The sequence below is a fragment of the Ammospiza nelsoni genome, chromosome 3 (genome assembly GCF_027579445.1).
Source record: "Ammospiza nelsoni isolate bAmmNel1 chromosome 3, bAmmNel1.pri, whole genome shotgun sequence".
Taxonomy (NCBI): Eukaryota; Metazoa; Chordata; class Aves; order Passeriformes; family Passerellidae; genus Ammospiza; species Ammospiza nelsoni.
The window spans coordinates 74,173,794-74,196,065 of NC_080635.1; the positions used below are offsets into that span (position 1 = coordinate 74,173,794).

The following is a 22,272-nucleotide window of genomic DNA, read 5'->3' on the forward strand; positions in this document are numbered from 1 at the left end:
TTTCTGAAGAACTTTTGCTAGTTTGATATCTTGTGATTGATGAATTGAAGGCAAGATCAAAAGAAATTTTCTGCTAGAGCAAACAACACACACCTTGTTTTCAGCAAGTAGTGAGTGACAAAGGAAACCAGTAATGTTTGTTAATATGGGATGGTTTATGTTCTATGTTTTGCACAGAAATAGAAGTATAACTGGGGTTGGTGTCTGTGCAACTGAGATACTATATTTTGGATATGGCCAATAGTCAATAATGTACAAGATTTGGGCAAACTTCAGCAAGAGAAAAGTGAGTTAGACAAAACCTTGTAATAGTTTGTGAAATGCAGTCTGGGCTCTTAGCCCACCTCTACCCCAGTGGGTCCATTTATTTATATTCCACATGGCTACAAAAATGATGGAATTGAAGATATTTGTGATGAAAGGAAAACTTCTTGTCCCCTAATTTATGTTAGCATTGCTCAATTATTCACTGAAGTACAGAAATGAAATATGAAACAAATGTGAATAATGGAATTGGGCCAAGCTGTGTGTGATGTGTTGAGCAATCAGCATCCTTCTGGTACCTGCATTCGAACATTTTAGTATGAAGAGTGCTCCCCATTAATCTTGTTCTTGTACACTCTGAAATCCACAGGTTTTTTACTCTCTCCCAGAAAACTAATTCCCCCTCATATACTTTATAGAAGTCGAAAAGCATAGCTATAGCAGGCAAAGTTGAGCTGAAAATGAGGAGAAGTGATGACTTGGGGAAATGTGACATTCACTGCTTCTGACAGAGAGAAAAGTCACTTCCGTGAAGATGGCATTTTCCTGGAATTTACAACTTTCATGTTTAGGTGGGCTCTAGGACAGGTAGCACCTGCTTCATGTATGTCATCAGCCAGGGTTATTTGGGCAAAATCAAAGCAAAATGGACTTTTGCAGAATTTTAATTCCATGTTACAACCCAGAAGAAAGTTGTTTGTTGGTCTCTGGGAGGTGCCTGCACTCCACACAGGCAGCATTTCACAAGGATAAGACAGAGAGTTGGGACTGTTCAGCCTGGAGAAGGGAAGGCTCCAGGAGACCTTAGAGCACCTTCCAGTATCTAAAGGGACCTGTAAGAAAAATAGGAATATAAGAAAATTTTTAGCAAGGCCTGTTGCAATAGGACAAGGGGCATTGGTTTTAAACTGAAAGCAGATCAGTTCAGACTGACGGTAGGAGGTGTTTTCACAGCAAGGGTGCTGAGACACTGGCACAGGTTGCCCAGAGAGGTGGTGGATGCCTCAGCCCTGAAAAAATTTAAGGTCACGTTGGATGGGGATTTGAGCAATGTAATATAGGTGAAGTTGTGCCTGGTGATTGCTTTTTTAAAGTAGCTGGAAAGCTAACACGAAAACTGCTAACAGCTATGAAAAACACAACAGCTGGGCTGCTTGCGGGGGGCACTTCATGGACAACTCCATGTTTTGAGCCATAATAAGAAATTTACTAAGTCAGCCAGGCTTTCATCAGCAGATTTCTGTTTTCAGAGTTAAACCTCTATTGTGTTCCACAATTTTGCAGAGCATTTAATTGTCTTCATCATACCTGCAGACCTGGAAACAACCAAGAAGTACCAGTCTGCTATTCCTCACAGCGTATCTGAGGATTTGATGCATTACTTATTTCCAAACTATTGCATTGGTTGCTCCATCAGTAACATTCCACACTGATTATTTGACGTGCTTTTTTTCCTAGCTGATTTTTTACTATGGAACTGGAGACAGCTGGTGTCCACAGCACTACTACGACGAGATCAAAATGGATTTTCCAGACGGGGACATCCGGCTCTGTGAGAAGGGGCTCCGCCACGCCTTCGTGCTCGATGCCAGCAAGGAGATGGCTGCCATGATCACAGACTGGCTACAGGATGATCTGACCAAATTATAAACACTAATTCAGTGATCAACAAGAAAAAGATGTAATTATTTTGTGAACGTGTAAATTTTTTTTGTGAGAGAGTCTGTCTTTTTTTTTTTTTCTGTTTACTATAGATTATGGCTTGTTTTCTATTGAGATGTTTTAGAGGAAGTTAAAGAGAGACTGGCTGGTCCAAAGTATAATTTTATTGACTCAGTGCTTATGTAGTTTCATCCTGAGTCTTCAGGACTCTGGAAGACATGGCAAAGGGTGGAATATTTATTGTCTGCTGGCACTTTAGACAATGCTGACACAACTGCACCTGAGCTGCTCCCACCCCACTCTCTGCTGCAGAAGTGTCAGCATGTGGGTGGGTCCTGGCAATGGTCCTGGGCAGCCCTGACCTTGTCTCCTCTGGGTCAGAGGGGGTCGGTGGTCAGGCTGAGTTTGGGATGGGTTCAGGGAAGATGTGGAGATCAGGTGTGCAGTTTCTCCAAGTCTCACCGTGGGTTTGGGGCACTGCCAGGACTCCACAGGGTATTAGAAATGCTGTGAGGTATCTGTGACTGCTCAGCAAGGGAATATATAAGGATCTCTTACCTGGAACATGGCCAAGTGTTTCATTTTTCAGTTGACTGTAGAGAAGGAAAAGTACACTGGTCAAAAAATGCCAGTATTTAAAAGTTAAAATGGATTGCAGAATCCATGTATAACAACTTCTAGGTGGCCTAGGTCTCCTAATGAAGTCCATGAGAACAGTGCTTGCTCAGCAACTTTAAAGAATTGAACCACTTTTGAGGCATGTCTAAATTTCAGTTCTTTGCTTTAAGGACTGAAGTATGAAATTTTCTGCCAAGCCACAAATTAGGTACGTTCACCATCAGAAAACATCTGTTACTGTGCCATGGCTGCACCCATGACATGGCATGAATGTTACTGTTGAGAACCAGACCCTTGCATGGTGCTGACAAGTTCCCTGTTCCTCACATTTGGTGAACCCTTTCCTTTACAGATGGAAAAAAAAAAAAAAAGAAAAAAGCCTCCTACCAGTTGTGATAACAAAAGAAGTTGCAGGGAATAGCTAGAAATGAAAATATTGCAAGTAAGGGGAACAGAGCCAAGTGTAATCAGGAAAAGCTTTCTAGCCATGAACCTGTGAAAAAGTCTCCCTGTGGAGTTCATAAAGACATTTATAAATAAGCAAAACACTATAGAGTAGTCAGGGGAGGTCCTGTCCTGTCCTTGCAAAAAGATTAATTTAGATGATGCACTTAGTATCTCACTTACATGATTTATTACCAGTTTTGATACATGTGAGAATGGTATTGGAGAATGTTCTCTGTGATGCAGAGATCAGTTAGTTGCTTTGTTTTCTTACACAATTATACACACCCCTTCCACTGCTCTCTAAACCCCCTTGAACCTTTCACTAATATTTAGAGCAGCTTGTGATAGAGTTCAGTTCCTGGATATCTGGGACTAGTTTTCAAACCTGCAGACTGACACTGGATTTAAGTGACCTTCTCTGTATCAGAAACTAGTTTAGCTTTTGAGACTAGCCAGTGGTTTTTCCAGTCACACTGCCACGTAATGAAATGGCCATGATGAGTGGGGCAGGAACACTGGGAGCACAGTTTCAGCAGCGTGGGGAGGAACCAGACGCACTCAAAGTGAGGAGACTTTGCCCATGCAACTGATTCTGCCTATTGGAGAGTCACAGGACTTTCCATCTTTACAGGTCCATATTCAGTCATGATCAAAACAATCCTTGTGCTCACTGCAGAAATCCACAGTTGTGTGTGTGTGTGTGATAGTCCCCAGATGCTGGGATCATCCCAGCTGGATGGCCTTGTGGCAGATGCTCCCTGCATCTGCTGGCTGAGGTTTTCCCTGGGGCAGAGCCAGGGAGGATGTGCCCATAGGTGGAGATACTTTAATGTACACATATATGTGCATGTGCACCTGTCTGTATGTCAGCAGCATAAAAATCACAGCTCACTTGGTTGTTTTGGTTTGCACATTGGTGTGGTTGAACAAAACATTTGTTCTTTGAAGTATGTGGAGTCAGGGAATGGACAAAGACCCAGTTTGTGGGAGTTCAGCTGTTGTAGTGGATCTCCTGAGACCAGACAGATTCTTGCATTAACCAAAGATGACAAGCAGCTACTACAGCCTGGAAACTGAAGCACCTATGAGAAGCAGTTGTTTACAGTGCATTATGAGTATACTTTGTATGAGGAATTAATTTAGCAATACTTGTACTTGACTTGTGTATGCCTTTTATACAAAAGTTAATCCATTATACTAAATCCTAACTGCATTAAGACCTAAACTGAGATTAGGTCTGGTCAGTGATGACCAGATCTACTGCAGAAGAATGCCTTACAATTTTCTTAAAAGAATTTTCTCTAGTATTAAAAATAAAAACCATATTGATTCAATTGCTACCTTCTGCCTAGAAGCTGTTACTGTAAGGCAAAGATCTGAAAATTTGCTACTCTGTTCATTGCTAAAACACATGGGCCTACTTTCCACAGCTGTATTTCCTGAGAGGAGCAGATCCCACGCAGTGAGAATCCAGCTCCTCAGAAGCCCATGGTGTTCATTGTCACCCCAGGCAAAGAGTGTCAAAAGTGCTTGTGGTCCAAATGTGCCAATTTACCATGAAAACACAGTGTGGTTTTTGCCTGTTTTAGACTATTTAAGAATTCTTGGAAAACCTATCACAAATATATTGACTGTAAGCTGTAGCACCTACTCACTGTCATCCACATCTGTGCTTGATTCTCACCACACAAGTAACCCTGCTAGTGCAGTGACTTTGACTCATGTGCAAGTGTTTTGCTAGATCGATACCTTTTAATAAAAGTACACAGCTCCAATAACAAAAATAAAGAAATTTATGGTAAAATGTAACTTGAGTCTTTGTTTGGTAACTTGTTTAGTTCTAGTTCAGCTCCTTTATTACTTCATGCATACAAAATCTAAAAAAATACTTTCCAGACCCCAAATTTCACATGCAATGCAGACATCTGCCAAGTGCACAGAAAATCCGTGGGTGGTAGGCACCTGACTCTCTTAAGCATTTTTATCCAGAGCCTCTCCAAAATAATCAATCAGTTTCCCCTTGCTGCTTCCAGCTCCATGTTTGCTGCTCTGAATGAGCTATAGAGTGTGTGGATCAGTGAGGCTTGTCCCTTCAGGAAGCTGGATGAGTGCTTGCCCAGTGTTTATGGTGAAGAATTTGGAGTTGGACTCCAAGCTAAACACCAGATTCTTGACTCACAGAGACAGATTGCATACATGAGCCACAGCAGATAATCTCTTCTCTGCAGCTGAGGTCATTTATGTATTTATTTTACAGAAAATGGGTTTATATGTGCATCCACCCCCATCCCTTTCTTTGGTCCAGCTAATTGCCAGCAAAGACTTTAAACAAGATGTTCAATGTTATCATTTTAAAGTCACTCAAACTATTACTGGGTTTGGATAGACTCACAAGACCCAAGAGATTTGTTTTACTCTGTATCACAGGTCGTGCTCAGACTCCCAACTACAATAAGTTTCTGAGGCTCTTCACTTGCAGGCAAATGTTCTCTTTCCTGGCACATTTACAAAATAAGGATCCAGAGAGCGTTTGTGAGTGACCAGGAACTATTAAAACAGCATATATTTCTGGAACAGCTGATGGGGGCTGAGCACGAGCAGCAAACCCAGCAGTAACAGCACAAGCAGCTGCCAGGAGCGATCGCTGCTCTCGGTAGCATCAGGCAGAAGTTCTGGAACAGGCTGACACTCGTGCTCAGATGGGACAGGCAGGGAGGGATTTCATTAAAAACTCTTTCAGAGTGCTTGAGCTGATAGTCAACAGCCTGGGTTTTGCCTCTTGCAGGAATGTGCTTGCAGGAGAACAGTTGTGTTGCAGAAAGTAGTTTGCAGCAGCTAATAAAATACAGGTGTTGTTTAAAACATCTGACTGACGTACCTAATTGCAGGGTTTGCCAGTCAGGCACTCAAAGATCTTTTCCATCCTGTTTGAAGCAATTCACACTGAAGGAGGAAAGGAGGGGGGCCTCCTGCTCTCCTCCTTTGTGAACATCTTCAACAAAGCCCCCAGACTCGGAAATACTGTGCTTCATACACTGAGAAGGAATCCATGGGATGAGGTAACTTAGAATTAGGAAAAACAGGCTTTCCTAATGGCAAGACTCATCTAGTCCTCTTCCCTAACCAGCACCCTTAAAATTTGGAAAGTATTCCACTGTTCTGATCTAACTTGTAGGACGCAGGAATGCCATTTTCAGGACATAAATGTTTTAATGTCCTAACATGCTCTCATTGTGAAGGGGGTACAGCAACTCATTGGTGATTATAGGAAAGAACTTGTATTTTCACCCACAAAGTAAACCCATGGGATTTTAAGTATCCAGAATGGTTAAGCCCCAATTCAGATCCTGTCCTGTTTTACCAATGCTATGCATTTTCTTCTGTTGTATTCATGTTTGACCTTGGACATCTCCTCTGTCCTTGCTGTGCCTTTGATTTCTCTTCAGTTACACACTGCCTAGTTTATGTTGTCGATCCCTTGAGTAGTCTGCAGTGCTGTGGAGTGAAAACCATTGAACACAAACCCCACCACTCCCACTGGTTTCAGGGAAGATGTGGTGCAATGCCTGTGAACAACCATTTGCTCTCACCCTTCACTGCTCTGTTGAAAATAGCTTGTTAGGATAGCACATTCCTGTAAAATGCTCACAGAGTGGGCCAGGGGCAAAATGCCATCCTGCCTGCCTGCCCAGAGAAGCTTTGCCAAAAGATCTCCTCTTAGGTTAGTGTCACCAAAAAATGGGCATGTGGGGATGCAGAACACTGACCAAAAGGTGGGTCCTGCTTGGTCAGTCATTCAGTGTGCACTGGGAATAGAAATGACCATGCCTCACTCCAGCTCAGTTCTCCATGTTTCTTCTGGGTCTTGAAAGCTGAGTTTGGTTTGCTATGTCTAAAACACAAACCTGATGCCTTCCATGCCTCCAAATGTGCCTTACTCCACACTTGCATGTTCACAGTACTGTGTGCTTAGGGATGTAGGAGAGAGCCATAATCCCTATTGCCTTCACTCTCTGTCTCCAAGGCACCTGGGTGATGTCCATTGCAGGAGCACCTGCTAAAGCACCTCACCCTCAGTCCAGCCTGTCCTTGAACACTTCCAGGGATGGGACATCCACAGCTTCTCTGGGCAACCTGTTCCAGTGCCTCACCACCCTGACAGAAAAGAATTTCCTCCTAATATCCAATCTAGATCTCTCCTCTTTTAGTTTAAAACCATTCCCCATTGTCCTATCACTATCTGTCTGTGTAAAAAGTTGCTCTCCCACTTTTTTACAACCCGCCCTTTAGGCACTGAAGTCCACAATGAGGCCTCCATGGAGCCTCCTCTTGTCCAGGTTGATGGAGGGAATCCTGGCTGGCTGGCTGGAGCTGGATAGCTTCTCATCATGGCAGGTGAACACTATTCAGAAACACGGGGAAGAAAAAGGATGTACATTTGATGATAAATCCATCACAAACACTCACTGTTCTGTGACTATTTAATGGAAAATACCTGTGGCTTCCCTGGAAGGCAGTTTAAAATGAATGGGTATTTCATTTTTGGTTTAACACCTTAGGTAACCCAAGGAATAAAGGTGGTTTACAAAGGCTGCTCTTGACATCTGGTTTTAGGACACAAGCACATGTCATCAAAAGAAAATCTTGCAGAGGTCTATTTATCAATAAAATATTTAATAAACTTATCTGTACAAAATATTAAAAAGGTTATTGAAGAGTATACAAGAATATTTATTTAACAAATATATACTGCTATATAATATATTCAAGAAAATATAGATTGCTGTTTACAGTTCATTTACAATCCCATATGTACAATCTATTTAAACTTTAGATACATACAAACAATGCATTTACACCATCACGCACAGAGCTATCTTCTTCAGAGATATTTCACACATCCAGACCTGAAAAAGCTGCACAAATACATGGATAGTTCAGAGGCACACACAGGGATATGAGTATTGCTTCAAGAATCATAACTACTAGAAATACAGCTGTTGGAAACTTTTTAATTTTTTAATATTTTCCTTTCAAATCAAAGAAAAGAACATATAAATAAAACCACGACTGACCAGCAGAGAGGCTCGTTTTGTCAGAGGAACTCCAGAAAATGTTGACTTGACTCCAGAAACAGAGAACAGTGATGAGATACAAAGGGACTGGGCAAACTGGATCAACATTGCTCCCTGCTTCATCTGAGACAGGGAGCAGCAGGAGCAGAGCAGGTCTGTGCTGCACAGACCAGTGTCCATTTCCTTTGAGCAGCATCTCCACCAGCTTTCCCAGTGGAGCTGCAGAGCTGGATAGAGCTGGTGACTCCCGGTGGGCACAGCCCCTGGCTGCTCCTCAGGCTGTGGGAGCTCCATTTGCACAGGCACTGCACAAACCTGGCTTCAGCTGAAGCTGAAATGTGGGAGCTCTGCACCTTCAGCACCTCAGGAACTCAGACATTTCTTTAAAGGTTCATCACTCACAGCAGGTGGGATGGATGTAAGCACAATGATCACCCCCTCCCTGGGCAAGGACAGGGTGAGCGGCTCCTACAAAATGCCCCATCCCAGCTGATCACTTCCTACACAGCAACTCTGGCACCTTCAAGGACCAAAGCCTGGCCCATCCCTGTGTGACCATCCCTTCTCCTGGCCTCTGGATGCTGTTCCACGCTGCTGCTGCTGGCTGAGCTTCTGGGAGCCCCTTGGTCCTCAGCAGTTCCTGGCACACAGCTCCCTGGGATGACCAGCTTGGGAGCAAAACAGCCCTAAGCTCTGCCTCCTGTTTATTCCCTACTGTTCTCCTCCCCTCTCTTCACCAAGGCATGATGGAGGAAATGAATGAAACCCCACAGGGAACACTACCATCTCCCCAAAAACTGTGACCAATGCCACAGCTCCCAGGGAGGCTTGGCCCAGCCTCTGGGTTTCATTCCTCTGATGATGGAGACCAGGGTGGCACCAGCACAGGCTCATATTGTGGCAAAGAGAAGGGGAGGAGAGACCCAAACACTCCCAACTTCCATCAGAAAGGCACTTGAGTGTGTGACCCATTGTGAGCAGATCCCCTCCTCTCACCAGCTTCAACCCTGCCAGACCCATCCCCTCTCTGTACCCTGCCCAAAGGGGCACTGATAGACTGCACCACAGGGACACACTGCACCACGTCCTCCTGCTGCTGAGCCTCAGCCTTCCCTTCCTCACCCTCCTCCCCTCCAAACACCACAGCAAGCTTCCACGCTCCCCATCCTGAAAACCCAAAGCACGAGCACAAGTATCAAAGCAGAAAAATGAGCTCACAAAATGTATGACTGAACTATTAAGTGGTGATGACAGAAAAATGGAGAGTAAAACCTGCTGAAAAAACATTGAAAATGTGTGTTCTGGTTTCATCCATGGAATGGATGGGGATGGATCAGGCTTTGGTTTAAGATTTTTCAATACCAGTTCCATGCAAATGCTCTGCTGCCCAAGCTTCCCACCCTAGTCCATCCATAGAGCAAGAGTCCAACATGTTGCATCCATCAGCCAGCCCATGCTCCTTCCCACCACCACCTGTACCAGGCTCCTCTCCAACACAGAAAATTCAGGGGCTGTTTGAGGACTGCAGTCAGTGAAAGTGAAAAGCAGACACAGGGCTATTTGTGTCTTGAGGTGCAAAGATGCAAAACATCCTTTAGATGTAGGGAGGTCTCCTTGGTCAGTGGGCTACACCGGCATGAATTCCAAATTTTCTGTCATTTTCTGAAGGCCCAGATCACTGGCTGGTAGGACATAAAGTGATTTTCAGAGACATCTTTGCACCTCTATGTACCTCACAACCTGTTGTGCTGGGAACAAAGAGCTCAGATGGACTGAATGTAGCTGGTTTTACCTTGGAAGACATAAACCAGCTTATGACAAAACTGAAGGTGTCACACACACCAGCCTGGTGGAACATCTCGCTCTTGTACCAGCCATTAATTCAAAGATAGGAAAGACACAAAGCTCTCCCCCTCCCACACAAATTCACAGGCTCCTGACCATCAGCAGCACCCCACCCATGGAACAGGCACTCCCCAGCTCCTTTCCTCATTTGGTTTCCATGGAGGACACACTCCCACAGTGGGGACACTGCCACTCTACTCCTGCCACTCCATTCTGACCCCACACAAAGGGACCCCTGATGCCAAGGGAGCTGCTCTGAGGCCAGTGGGACACACATCACCTGCTGGTCATGAGCAGAGTCACACTGCTCCCAAATACCTTGCTTTTTCCCACACAGGTCTTCCCATCCCCTCACCTACCTCTCAGAGCATGATGTGAAGAGAGAAAAACTCACCCCAAAATTCCAGCTGCACCCAGGAGAGGGGACACAGGCAGTGATTTGGTGGAACTGCCCAACCAGGTCCATGGGACAGCCCTTTGTTCTGATCATCTGTCACACCCAGATGTGGGGCACACAGCCCATTCCAGGTGGCAGCCTCTGTGCAACGCCCAGGCTCTCACTGCCATTGCCCCACAAGAGGCTTTTTGGGTTTTCCTCCCTGGCACATGGCCCTGCTGCCCCAGCAAAGATAAAAAAGAAGGCACTTGGATTTCAGAACCCAGCATGGATTTCCATGCTCAGCAGGAAACCACAGCATTTCCCAGTAGTTTTAGCCCAACACAAGTATGAGCTGGGCTGGCATGTATGATGTATCTGCCCCCTTAACGTGGGTCCTGGGGTTTTGATGGAACTACAAACACTGCCATTGATACAATCATGACAAAACTCCTGTTAAGGCTGGAAGCAAAGCCATGGCAGCCCCTCAGCCTCCAAGGTGCTCTGCTCCTTTTCCCTGGATGCAGCCCTTGGCACCTGCATTCCCAGGGGTTCCCAAGGGATGCCCCAGCCTGTGCTGTCCCCTCCCTGCCAGCAGCAGGGTGTGTGTGTGTGCTGCTCCATGGGGGCCAGCGCAGGTGACTCTCCCCAAACACCACTTTAGTGCCTGTGGGATAAGGGCTTAAACTGCAAAAGGAGCTGTTGGTTTTGCAAGGGGAGTGTGATGGATAAATCACTGCCCAGTGAGAGCTGTGCAGCCAAGGGCTGGGTTAAAACCCATGGGGTGCCAACACACTCAGGAGCCACTGGCACTCAAACTTGAGCAGAAGGCTCAAGGATTGGGGTTTGCTTTTAACCAGAACTGGATTTTGCCTTTGCAGCCTTTTCCTCATGGGTATGCCAACCATCAGCCAAGAGACAAAGAGGATGTGGCTCCATCTGCCAGTGCTGATCAGGAGCGAGGCCACTGGGATCAATACAGCTCTGCCAGGATGAAGCTACATCAAGCCCTTTTCCATATGAATCCTCTTTGCCAGAGGATACTGATTTCCTTCCTATGATTGGATTTGAAGTATGATGTAAAAGAAAAACAAAAGGGGGCAACACATGGTTAGAAAAGCCCCCTATTTTAAGAGAATTAAAAATAAAATTTTCCTTAAAAAAATAAAATCTGTGATTCTTGGGAAGTATTTCTAGGCCAGAAGCACCCCTGGTGACCAGGGTTAAACAGGGCATAAAGTAATTTTGCTTCTGACTGTTCCTGAAGGCAATGGCTTGAGCACAAACTCCAAGAACCCCCAGATAAGGCACACACACCAGTCAGTCCCTGTCCCAACTGGGCAAATTCCCCAGATCCTAGCCCCAGTGCTTCTAATTCAAATGAGATCACTCTGCAAGTTTCCCTACTCCTGTGCAATTACATTGCCATGTCAGAGAGGAGGGAGCCAGTTAAGCATGGATACACAGTCCTTTGCAAATGCTTAATATTTCTAGTTTCACTGTAATTATATCCTGCAGATAAAAATGGTGCTCAAGGTCAAACAAATCCTCCAGGAGAATATGCACTGCATGGAAACTGGTTTTTTTTTTTTTTTTTAACTGGAAAGGTTGTATAAATACTGCAGATTGAGAACCTATAATTATCCATTAAAATCACTCTGAGACTGCTGAATTAATATTTGTTCATGTTCAACTTCTAGTCTCATAATTATAAAGTTTACATGTGCCCAAAAATCAGCTCAGGCAGGAGGCAACTGATCAGAAATACATTTTTCTGGGCCTTTCCTTTGGCATTAGAGCATGATGTTCTTTGAAGAAGCAGCTCCAGGGATGTGGGCTGGGCTGGGCCACCCCTATCCTGCAGCCAGTGCCTCACCAACCTCTCCAAAGGCAGGATTCACTGCTCCATGGCCTCTACTCACACATCCCTGTGTTGCCCCAACAGTGCAGGGCTGCAACAACTCAGCTGAGAGGGAAAGGCTCTCACACCCACCACTCCCATTCAGAATCATGCAATCATTAAGGCTGGAGAAGATCATGTCCCTACCATCAACCCCACTTCATCACCAAATTCACCATTAAACTGTCTCCTCAAGTGCCATATCCACACACTTTTTGAACACTTCTAGGGATGATGACTACAATTCCCTGGGCAGAGCTTTACAACTCTTTCTGTGACTTTTTTCCCTGAATATTTAAACCTAAATCTCTACACACTTGAAATGGCTCTGATGGTTGCTGCCGAAGACTAATCCCACTGTTTGGTGCAACCTCCAAATCTGCCTGGGGATGGAGAGGCAGCCCTTGCAGTCATCATGCAGGGATTCATAAGGGGGACAGTGGTGGCTTTTGCTCTGGAAATTCTCCCCTGGGAGCAAGGAGCAATGTGAGAGCCAAGCCCTGCAGCTGATACACTCACTCGGGGGGAGCAGCACAGTTCCCCACCCAAGCCCCCAGCTCCACTCTCCTCCAGCCCTGCCCTGCTCATTCCCATCCCCCTGGAGCAGTCCCAGGCAGGGAGCTGCCTCCCCTGGCTCCTTAGAGAAGCAGAAAGAGGAGCCAACTCCATCCTTTGCCCTCCCCTTGTCCTCCAGAGGTTGTTTGCCCAGGAAAGGAACAGAAGGCACTTGGCACACTTGGCACAGGCCCAGCACCTCTGGGCTCCTCTCGGGGGGGATGAGCTTTGCTCCCCCACCAAACACTCCTGTCCAGGGGTGCCCTCAGCCAGGAGAGCCAGGCTGGGCTCCCAATGGGTGAAACCATGGACAGCATCATTGCCAGCAGCAGCAACATCTGTGCTCCCCCCAGATCTTCCCCTCTCATTTATCCTTGAGCTCCAGGCCATGGAACTGCAGCAACTGAGCCACTGCTTTTGTCCCCAGCATCAGCAAAGCCATCACTGGGCTCAGGACAAAAGCCCCAGCAGTGGGCACTGCCCCAGAACTGGGGCTGGGGTGAAGAGTTGCAAGACCCAACCTGTCACCCTGCTCTCCATCAGCCACCTCCAGACATGAGGTGGATGACATCTGTTTGTTCCCTGCAACTCTGGATGAAAAATACCCACAAGAACTGGGAGCCACTGGCATTACCACCCCTGGGACACAGTGCCACAGGAGCAGGTCTCGGGACACCTTTTTGGTGGAGGCTCACAAGAGGCACCAGCCAGCAGGGGCTGCCAGGAACTATATATACACATCTTGCTTGGATGTGAACTGCCCATGAACCCTCACCACAAATATTTGGAGGAAGGGGAGGGGGTAAAGGAAACAAAAACATTTTTAAAAAATTGTCTCAGCAGTGAGAAAAACTATCAAACAACCAAAGGCAATTGAAAAATTAGGTACTTCCAAAGCTTGGTAACTTTATAACTGATGTGGAATCTGGCAGCTCAAGCACTGCTGTGCCAACCTCCTTCCCCAGCCAGCTGTGCTGAAGCCAAAGGGAGGAGGAAATCCACAAACCCTCGTGCTGACCCCTCCTCACCCACTCAGGGACCTCCCCAAATGCTGACAGGGAGAAAACCCATGGCATGGACCTGATCTTTCCTCTTCCCCCCATCTCCATCTCTCAGCATCCCCCTGGAGCCCTGGAGGCAGGCACATCATTAGCATATATTTACATGCAAGCTGAGGTAGGGACATGGGTTTTCCTCTTGGATGCATGGATGTAAGGCCAGAGGAGCTCTGCAGGTGTCAAGGGGGTACATGAGACTTATGGGTGCCACACTTTCTCCCCTGAGCTGCCACCAGCCCCAGCCTGAGGGTGCAGAGCAGGCTCTGTGGGCAGGGATGGAGGGAGGCTGGGGGTTATCTCAGTGGATCTGTCACTGTTTTCCATGGACACATTCACCTCCTACTGATGCACTTGGGGGGAAGGGGCTGTTGAACCTCACCAAGGCTTTTCTGATCTTTGAAATCAATTGGATCTCAGCAGAGTTCTTTGAGGTAACCCCCTCTCTGCCCTGGCCAGGCTCAGCCCTCCCAGCAGAACACCCCTGCCATGGAGGACAACTGGATTTATGCTTCCAGCAGGGATTTACCTCCTCCAAAAGCAAACTGCCATCACTAATAAGCACTGATGCTTACACACCAACACCCTGGCCACAAGAGAAAAACAAACCATCAAACACAAAATCTGTGCAAATACATCTCTGGTCTAAGCCAAGCCACCCAGCAAAGCCAAAGTTTGGTACCAAAACCCACTGAGGTGCAGCAGAAAAGCCTGCCAGCATCCAAAGCACACCCTGGCATGGATGAAGAGCTTCTCTGGTTTAAAGGTCATTTATTAACTCAGCTCCTGAGTTACTGAAACCCTTTCAGCACATGTCAAAGCAGCCCACTTAGCATAGCAGTCCCTGAGGGTAGCACTCAGCCCTCTGCATGGAAAAGATCTGTTCCTGGAGGATCCAGCTCCCTTAATGGAGCAGGGAGCAGCCAGCACTCCAGGGAGGGACACAGCTCCCTGGGAAATCGATGCCAAAGGAAGACAGGGTGGAGCTTTTATAGTGATTATTTGGAAAGAAAAGAACCCGAGTGAAATGGCTCTTCCCTAGGGAACCTGGAACCTTTGTTTCTCTCCAGACAGGCTCAGGATGGCTGTGTGACTTGCAGGCCTGATGCTGGGCTCCCAGTATGCCTTGGAAACACAGTTTTGTGCAGGAAAGGGAGGGGACTCACCCACCAGTACCTCCTGCAAGACACAGACAGCAAAGCCAGCACTTCCGACCATGTGGAGTGGAGGCAGCCCCAGCTAAAGCCTCCCAGGGCCACTCCCATCTTTGTAAGAGCACAAACTCTGCTTCACACCTGACTCTTTTAGCCTCTGGTTCTCCCTCTTTCCTGTCTCTGCCAGCAGACTCACAAGCCTCTCCCCACTGCAAAAAGGCCTGCACCAAGTGATTACAGCCCACGACAGCCACAGGTTCTCCACCTCCTGCCTTCCCCCAGGGATCCCTTATTTTTCCACCAGGAAACTCAGGGCAGCAATTTGAAGACTGCCAGAAAAACTCATTTGACTCAAGAAAAGAGCATTCCTACCTCACCTCCATCCCACTGCCACAGCCAGAGGGTGATGCTGGCCTGATCCCTCTGCTGCAGACACCACTCCAACCCCCCCCCCCACCCCAGGTCATCATTCTGGCCAAGACAATTTTGGCTAGACATTTTCCAAAACCTTTGGGAAAGAAGTTGTCAGCTCCACTCAGGCAAACCAAGTGTATCAGGCAGAGCTCAGAGGCTGGGGAGACACTCCCAAGGCACAGAGATGGTGGCAGCCTCAGTCTCAGAGGGACACCCCCATCCCTCCTGGGGTCATGGCCAGGGTGGCCCAAGGAAGACAGGGGACACCTGCTCTGAGCTTGGCTTTTGGGAAGGCACACACCAAAATGTGTATGTGTGTATATATCTATATATATATATTTTATATATATATATATATTTATATTTATATATATATATAAAATGAGCAGGGCTGCTGAGCAAGGCCAGGAGGGATAGGGAGAGCTGCAGAAATTGCTACCTGCAGCCACACGTCTCCACGACCATGTCCTCGTACTGTTTGTAAACCACGTTGTTCCCAGAGTCAATGTAGAGGATGCTGATGGGGCTGAGCTTGGAGGGCACGCAGCAGCTCGGGGGCGTGGACTCGGGGTCCATGGAGTTCATCAGGGTCTGGATGATGGCGTGGTTGGTGGGCTCCAGGTGGGAGCGCAGCGGGAAGTCGCAGACCCCCTCGCAGTGGTAGGCCTCGTAATCCAGGGGGGCGATGATCCAGTCATCCCAGCCCAGCTCCTTGAAGTTCACGTGCAGGGGCTTCCTGCTGCAGCGCGTCTTGGCCTTCTTGCCGTGGCCTCTGCCCCCGGAGCGGGCCGCAATGGTGGTCCTCCTCTTCCTGCGCCTCAGGAACGCCTCCTGCCCGGGATCGGGGGGCTCCAGGAAGGGGGGGCTGCCCAGGGCCTTGATCTTATCCCGGATCTCCTTGAAGAGGTTCTCCTTCCTCTGCGTGCGGGAGAAGGCCACGAGCAGGGCCCGCTCGTGGGGCTGCGGCCGGGGCTTGCCGAAGCCCAGCTGCCGGGGGGGCAGCGCCTGCCCCGAGCCGTCCGACACCACCCGCAGCTGGAAGCACAGCAGCTGCCCCGAGGCCGAGCTCTCCCTCCGGGCCCGCAAGGCCTCCCGCACATCAAACACCTCCCATCGGGAGGAGCCCGCGTCCAGAAGGTCCGCGGCTCGGGAGTCCAGCAGCCGGGGCTCCTCGCCGTCCCGGGCGGGGCAGGCGGCGAGCAGGAGGCGGTGGAAGGAGCCCTCGGGGGACAGCGCCAGGCTCCGGTTCTCGGGCACCGAGCGCAGGATCCGCAGCTCCGCGCCCGTCACCTCCTCTGCCTCAGGCAGGCTGGAGATGTCAAAGAAGTACCGCTGCTCCGAGGCCGACGGGGAGGCATCTGGAAGAGATAACACAGAGAGAAAAAAAAAAAAAAAAAAAAAAAAAAAAAAAAAAAAAAAAGGAAAAAATATTTCAATATCAGCAAGCCAAAGCCAAGCTCTCATTAGGGAGGTGCAAGGGACGCAGAGGTAATGGGGGAGATGTCGCTGTGCAGCACGGCTTCCTGAGCATCCCAGCGGAACACAGGCTGTGTGTCCTGCATCCAGGAGTGTCACTCTGCCTGGGGGCACCGAAAACAAATGGGAAGGACAAGGTACAGAGGGAGGGAGGAATCAATTCAAACAATTGGCTTCTCATCAGCACTCTTCTCCACATCCTGAGGAGGCTTCTCTGCTTCCTCTCAGGTGTTCCAGTGACCCCAGATGCACCACTATTCTCTTTTGGCACGGAAGCCACACCTGAACCCGTGCAGCACATTACCACCCCCAATTGGCAGTTTGTCACCTATTTCTTCTGCCCCAAGTGTCACTCACATACACATGCCGTTAAAAATTCCACTTTCCCCTCGCAGACAGGCACAGGCACACAGGTCTGACAGAGGCACCCACAGCGGCTGAAAGTGAGCCCAGCCTCAGTTCGGCGCTACTTTTAGTGCATCCAAAGACCTGACACAGACTTGTGCAGTTTCTGGCACTGAATAAATATACCCAATGTGAATTTAAAAAGAAGCACCAAAGGAGGCGGTGCTGGGAAGAAGAGGTGAATTGAGTCCTGGGAGGGTTGTTTTTTTTGTTTTCTCCCTCGTTAACGAGAAACCTGACCTGGGCATGCTGCACACATCTCTGCTGTGCCCGGAGCGCCCCGACCCGCTGCGGCAGGGCCTGCCTGACCCCCCCGCCCCGCAGCGCCGCTGGGCACAGCCTGCACCGCCCGCCGGGGGAAAGAAACTGTTTCTCCCCGTCATTGGCTGCTGCTGCTGCTATTATTATCATTAACGGTACCATTATTATTCATTATGGTTATTAAAATTACTATTTGAAAAGCAGATCTAAAATTCCTATGAGAAGCAGATAAGAGCAGATAAGGAGATCCCTTTGAAGAGTTCATCTGGTTTCGTTTTGCGCTGAAATTTCCCAGGACCTGTGCTCAGCTTTCGCCCAGGACTCACAAGCTGAGCACTGCCCACCCTCCCACCGGAGCATCCTCCTCTCGGTCCCGCCTCGCTCCCCCGACGTTTCCCCATCAGCTTCCAGTAAACCTCTTCCCGCAAAGGCTGCCGGCAGGATACGGCCCCTTCTGGGTGTGGGAATGGGGCTGTGGGGTGCGGGAATGGGAATGGGACTGGGGGGGCTCTCCCTCCAGCGACAGGGACGGGGTGCGGCTGGCGCTGCTTTTCAGTTTGCCTTTTCATTTTATTCGATCAGGAATGTATTATTTTTTTCCCCCGCAGCCGTGCGAACTTGGCCGGCAGGGCGCGAAGTACATATATACATGTATTTGTTAAAAGTTTATTATTAGGTGCGTATGTGCATTTGATTATTATTATTAGATTTGCGGGTTTGAAGAGGGCAAAAGAGGGCGAAGAGAGGGAAGGGGACCGCGATGCCGAGCTCAGCCGGCGGCGTTAGCGGAGTCGCTCCCTGCAGAAATTGCTAACCCAGTCGCTCCGGAGCCCGCGGCCGCCCGGGACCGAGCACTCCCCAGGACACCGCGGCTGCGCTCCCTCCCTGGCCCGGCCCGGCCCGTCGCGGTGCCCCGCGGAGTTTTTCGGGCTGCAAAGGCTCTGGCAGGACGGGGGATGCGGCGCGGAGAAGCTGCTCTCAAAGTGCGCCGCACGGCCCGGCCCCGCATCAGGTGCTGGCAGGTCCCGAGAGCCCCGCACCGCCGCTCGCCCCGTCCCGAACCGCATCCCCAGCACCAAGCGCCATCCTCGACACCGACTGCGTGTGCAACCCCACCGCCACCCCAGAGCCCCGCTCTGCGCCACGCTCATCTCCGCCGGCAAACCCCTTCACCGGTGCCAGGCACAAACCTTTTGCTGTCCCCATCGTCAACCCTCCTCACCGTATGCTCACGCACAACCCCACTCCCAGCCCTGTCCTCGCCCCCAGTGCCACGCTCAGATTCGCGCACGGCTTCGTTCCCGTTAAACAACCGGGATGCGCAGCCCCTATCCCGTGAAGCCCCATCCCCTGCAACCACCCCGTCCGGAAACCAGCGCACAATCCCACACCATTCCCCAACCAACGCACAATCCTATCCTGGGCACAGCCCCGTGCTCGGACCAACATGCGAGCATCCTCTCCGTGTGCCACCACGTCCCGAAACTCACGCTCAGAGTGATGCACAACCCCGTGTATCCATCCCCACAGGCACACAGGAGCCCGATCCCCACACCCGTGCACTGTCTCCATCCCCAAGCAGCATCCCCATTCCCAAGCGTATTCCGAAGCCCAAGCATCGACTTCTCTCCCGCCCGACGGCGGAGTCCCGGCGGGGCGGTCGGGCCGCGGCTGCCCCGCACTCACCGCTGCGCGCCCGCTCCGCGAAGCCCGTCACGGTGTCGGCGCGGCGGCCGGGGGCGCGGCGGGCGGCCAGGCGCTGGTACAGGGCCACCATGTAATGATGCGGCACCACCGTGCCGTTGCGGAGAGCCCCGTCCCTCCGCGGCGGGGAGGAGAAGGGGGAGGCGGCGGCGGCGGAGGAGGAGGAGGCGGAGGAAGGCGCGGCTGCCGAGGGTCGCTGGGGAGCGGCCGCCGACGGGCCGCGCACGGCGGCGGCCTCCAGCCCGCGGCGAAGGCGGCAGGCGCCCAGCAGGCAGAGGCAGAGGGCGGCGGCGGCGGCGCGGAGGCGCATGGCGGCGGCCCGGGGCTCGGCGCGGAGCTGCTGCCGCCGCCGCTCCCCGCCCGCTTTTGAACATCGTCTTCGCCGCCGCCGCCGCCGCCGCCGCCACCGCCGCGGCCGCGGCCGCCCGCCGCCCGGGGGCGCCCCCTGCCGGCCGCTCGCCCCTCCCCGCCCGAGCGCCGCCCGCGCCCGCCCCGCCCGCCCCGGCAGGTGAGAGACACCCCCGGACCCCCCTCTGGCTCCGCTCCGCCCGCCCCGGCAGGTGAGAGACACCCCCGGACCCCCTCTGGCTCCGCCCTGCCTGTCCCGGCAGGTGAGGGACCCCCTGGTCACCCCTCTGGCTCCGCTCCGCCCGCCCCGGCAGGTGAGAGACACCCCGGTCACCCCCTCGGGCTCCGCTCCGCCTGTCCCGGCAGGTGAGAGACACCCCCGGACCCCCCTCTGGCTCCGCTCTGCCCGCCCCGGCAGGTGAGAGACACCCCCGGACCCCCCCTCTGGCTCCGCTCCGCCCGCCCCGGCAGGTGAGAGACACCCCGGTCACCCCCTCGGGCTCCGCCCCGTCTGTCCCATCAGGTGAGAGATCCCCCGGATCCCCTCTGGACCTCGCCCCGCCCGCCCCGGCAGGTGAGAGACCCCCGGATCCTCCATCGGATCCCGCCCATGTCCCCCGGCAGCTGAGAGACCCCTCAAGGCTCCGGGTCAGCACCTGGTGGGGGCACCCGCACCCCTCGTTTGGCGGGGGGAGCTGCGTCCCACAGCCCCGTGCCAAGGCGTCACCCACAGCCTGGCTGTGTTTGACTTTGGAAGGTGACCCCAGTTCGGATGGCGGGAGGTTGGGGGGCACCACCACCTCTGTTTGCAGGCGTCAAATGTCGGAGCGGGGACTGACCGGGAGACCACCAAAGACTGCACCGGGAAACTTCTCCCCGTATTGGAGCGGGTCACTCAGCGCCCCGTACTGGGGCGGGGGTCCCGGTCCTACACTGGAGATGGGGCTGTCCCGGCTCTGTTTCGAACGGAGGAACCGCACCCCATGTTTCGGGCAGACCCCTTTTCCCCGACACTGACCCGCGGAGGTGATGCCGGCGGCGGGCCCGGGCCGGGAGCGGCCGGGGGGAACCGGAGCGACCCGCTGTGGGGCGGCCCCGGGGCCCCGGGCTCCCCCCGCACCGCTCCGAGATGCCCCGGGCTGCCCCGAGCCTCCATCGGCCCCGGTAATTCCGCCTCGGGAGTCCGACACCGGAGCAAAACAAAGACCCAGCCGGGCTGCGGGCTGATGTTTTCCCTCGCGCGGAGGGTTTCCTTGGTAAAATTCAGATGTTTCCTTGGGTCTCGATTAAAATAACAAAGTGGGGTATTTACTAGGATGTTATTTCAAGTCTCTTAAGTCCCTGGTTATGTCTGTTGCGATTTCTCCACAAATACAAAAACAAGCGCTGCGATGATTTATTTGAAGGAATGTAGGTGTTTCGCCAAAACAAACATGGCTTTTTTTTTTCTTCTCCCCCCCGAAACAATCGCTTCTCACGAGCATTTGTCACTGCAGCCTCTTGGATTTCTTTCTGCTGTAATTTTACAGGTGTCCTGTCACCGCATTGTGAGCAGGTTTCTAATGCCAACCAGCGGCTTTGCTCGGTATGTACACACACACTGTGCAGAGGCACGGACGGCATTCCCAGGACACCATCCCAAGAAAACCCCACCCCAACAAATTCTTGTCCCATGCACGCTGAATGGCCAGGCCTGAAGCCATTTGCACACCTTGCACAGCACTTGTGGAGTCTGCACAGCCTTTGCACAGGGCTTGCACAGCCTGCCCATGGGGTTGGCATGGCTTGCATGGCATTTGCACACCCAGTGTGTTCACACGGGGCCTTGCACACACCACCCCCTCCCCAGCAGCTAGTGACCCCCGGGAGCCTAACCCAGCTGGGGCAGGAGGCAGGGGAAGGGCTCGCAGAGGAAAGCTTCATTAACTGTTATTCTTCTGTCAGCCCCTTTTTAAATCCAGCCTGATGCTGTTCAGATAGTAAAGGTCATTTTAAAAAACCATCTGACAAGACCTCCCAGCCCTGAGGCCTCACTCCCCCCTGGCCAGGGTGCTGAGGCTCCACTCAGGAGCCCTCCCAGAACTAGAACATGGCAGCACGGCTCAGGGCATCTCTTCCCAAAGATGGGAATGCTGAAAAGCACTGTCTGGTCCTGTCCCACTTAATCCCACCTCAAAGAGCAGCCCCAGGCTCCAAACTGTGCTCCTGATGCTCTCACTGCAGCACATGGCAGCACTCAGTGCTGTCCAAGGAAGGGACCAAAAGGGTCAGCAAAAGGATGGAAGGATGGCGGGATGAGAAGGACTGTTCAATGGGCAGACAAGTCTATCCATAAACCTACAGGCTTCTTGCAATGGTTTCTGGAGCATCCTGCCTGGAACCATTTCACACAGTCAGTTTTATGGGAAACATGAAAGGGACAAAAATGGTGAGTGTGGGCCCCAGTCCTACAACCCTTCAGCCTCAAGCTCCAAAGTCTGCACATCCTCCTGCAGGTTGGGGTGCATGTTCCCACCCCACAACTGTGGAACCCCAAGCTCCACTAAATTCCCTGGGACTGGAACTGTCACTGTCACTGCATTTTTGATCTGTATGTTTCAAAAATTAAAGTTACATTGATGCCACAAACAGCTGTGCCTCCTGATTGTTCTTCCCCCACAACTTTTTTTGCCCACAGACTAGTCCTTTTCTCAGCCCCCAGTGTGGGCACCAG

At 51.0% G+C, this 22,272-nt stretch overlaps 2 protein-coding genes across 2 annotated transcripts in view; one reads left to right on the top strand and one right to left on the bottom strand.

Moving 5' to 3' along the window:
• The window catches only part of LDAH (lipid droplet associated hydrolase), a 113,763-nt gene extending 108,963 nt beyond the window's left edge, over window positions 1-4,800 (top strand). Inside the window, exon 7 of the mRNA XM_059469130.1 lies at window positions 1,723-4,800. Within this exon, the coding sequence (XP_059325113.1) occupies window positions 1,723-1,914 (192 nt within the window). The 3' untranslated portion in view covers window positions 1,915-4,800. The remainder of the gene's footprint in view (window positions 1-1,722) is intronic.
• An 11,000-nt stretch (window positions 4,801-15,800) lies between these two features.
• On the bottom strand, window positions 15,801-19,521 carry GDF7 (growth differentiation factor 7). The gene is made up of 2 exons (XM_059469340.1): window positions 19,194-19,521; window positions 15,801-16,723 (listed from the first exon to the last, which is right to left on the bottom strand). The coding sequence occupies exons 1-2, from the start codon at window positions 19,519-19,521 to the stop codon at window positions 15,801-15,803; spliced, it is 1,251 nt and encodes a 416-aa protein (XP_059325323.1).
• Window positions 19,522-22,272: the final 2,751 nt, after the last annotated feature.

What these genes read in the sequence shown, in the direction of transcription:
- GDF7 (XM_059469340.1), bottom strand. Translation starts at nt 19,521, where the DNA reads ATGCGCCTCCGCGCCGCCGCCGCCGCCCTCTGCCTCTGCCTGCTGGGC. An exon ending in CGCGGAGCGGGCGCGCAGCG is followed by an intron (nt 16,724 to 19,193) that starts GTGAGTGCGGGG and finishes TATCTCTTCCAG; the next exon opens with ATGCCTCCCCGTCGGCCTCG.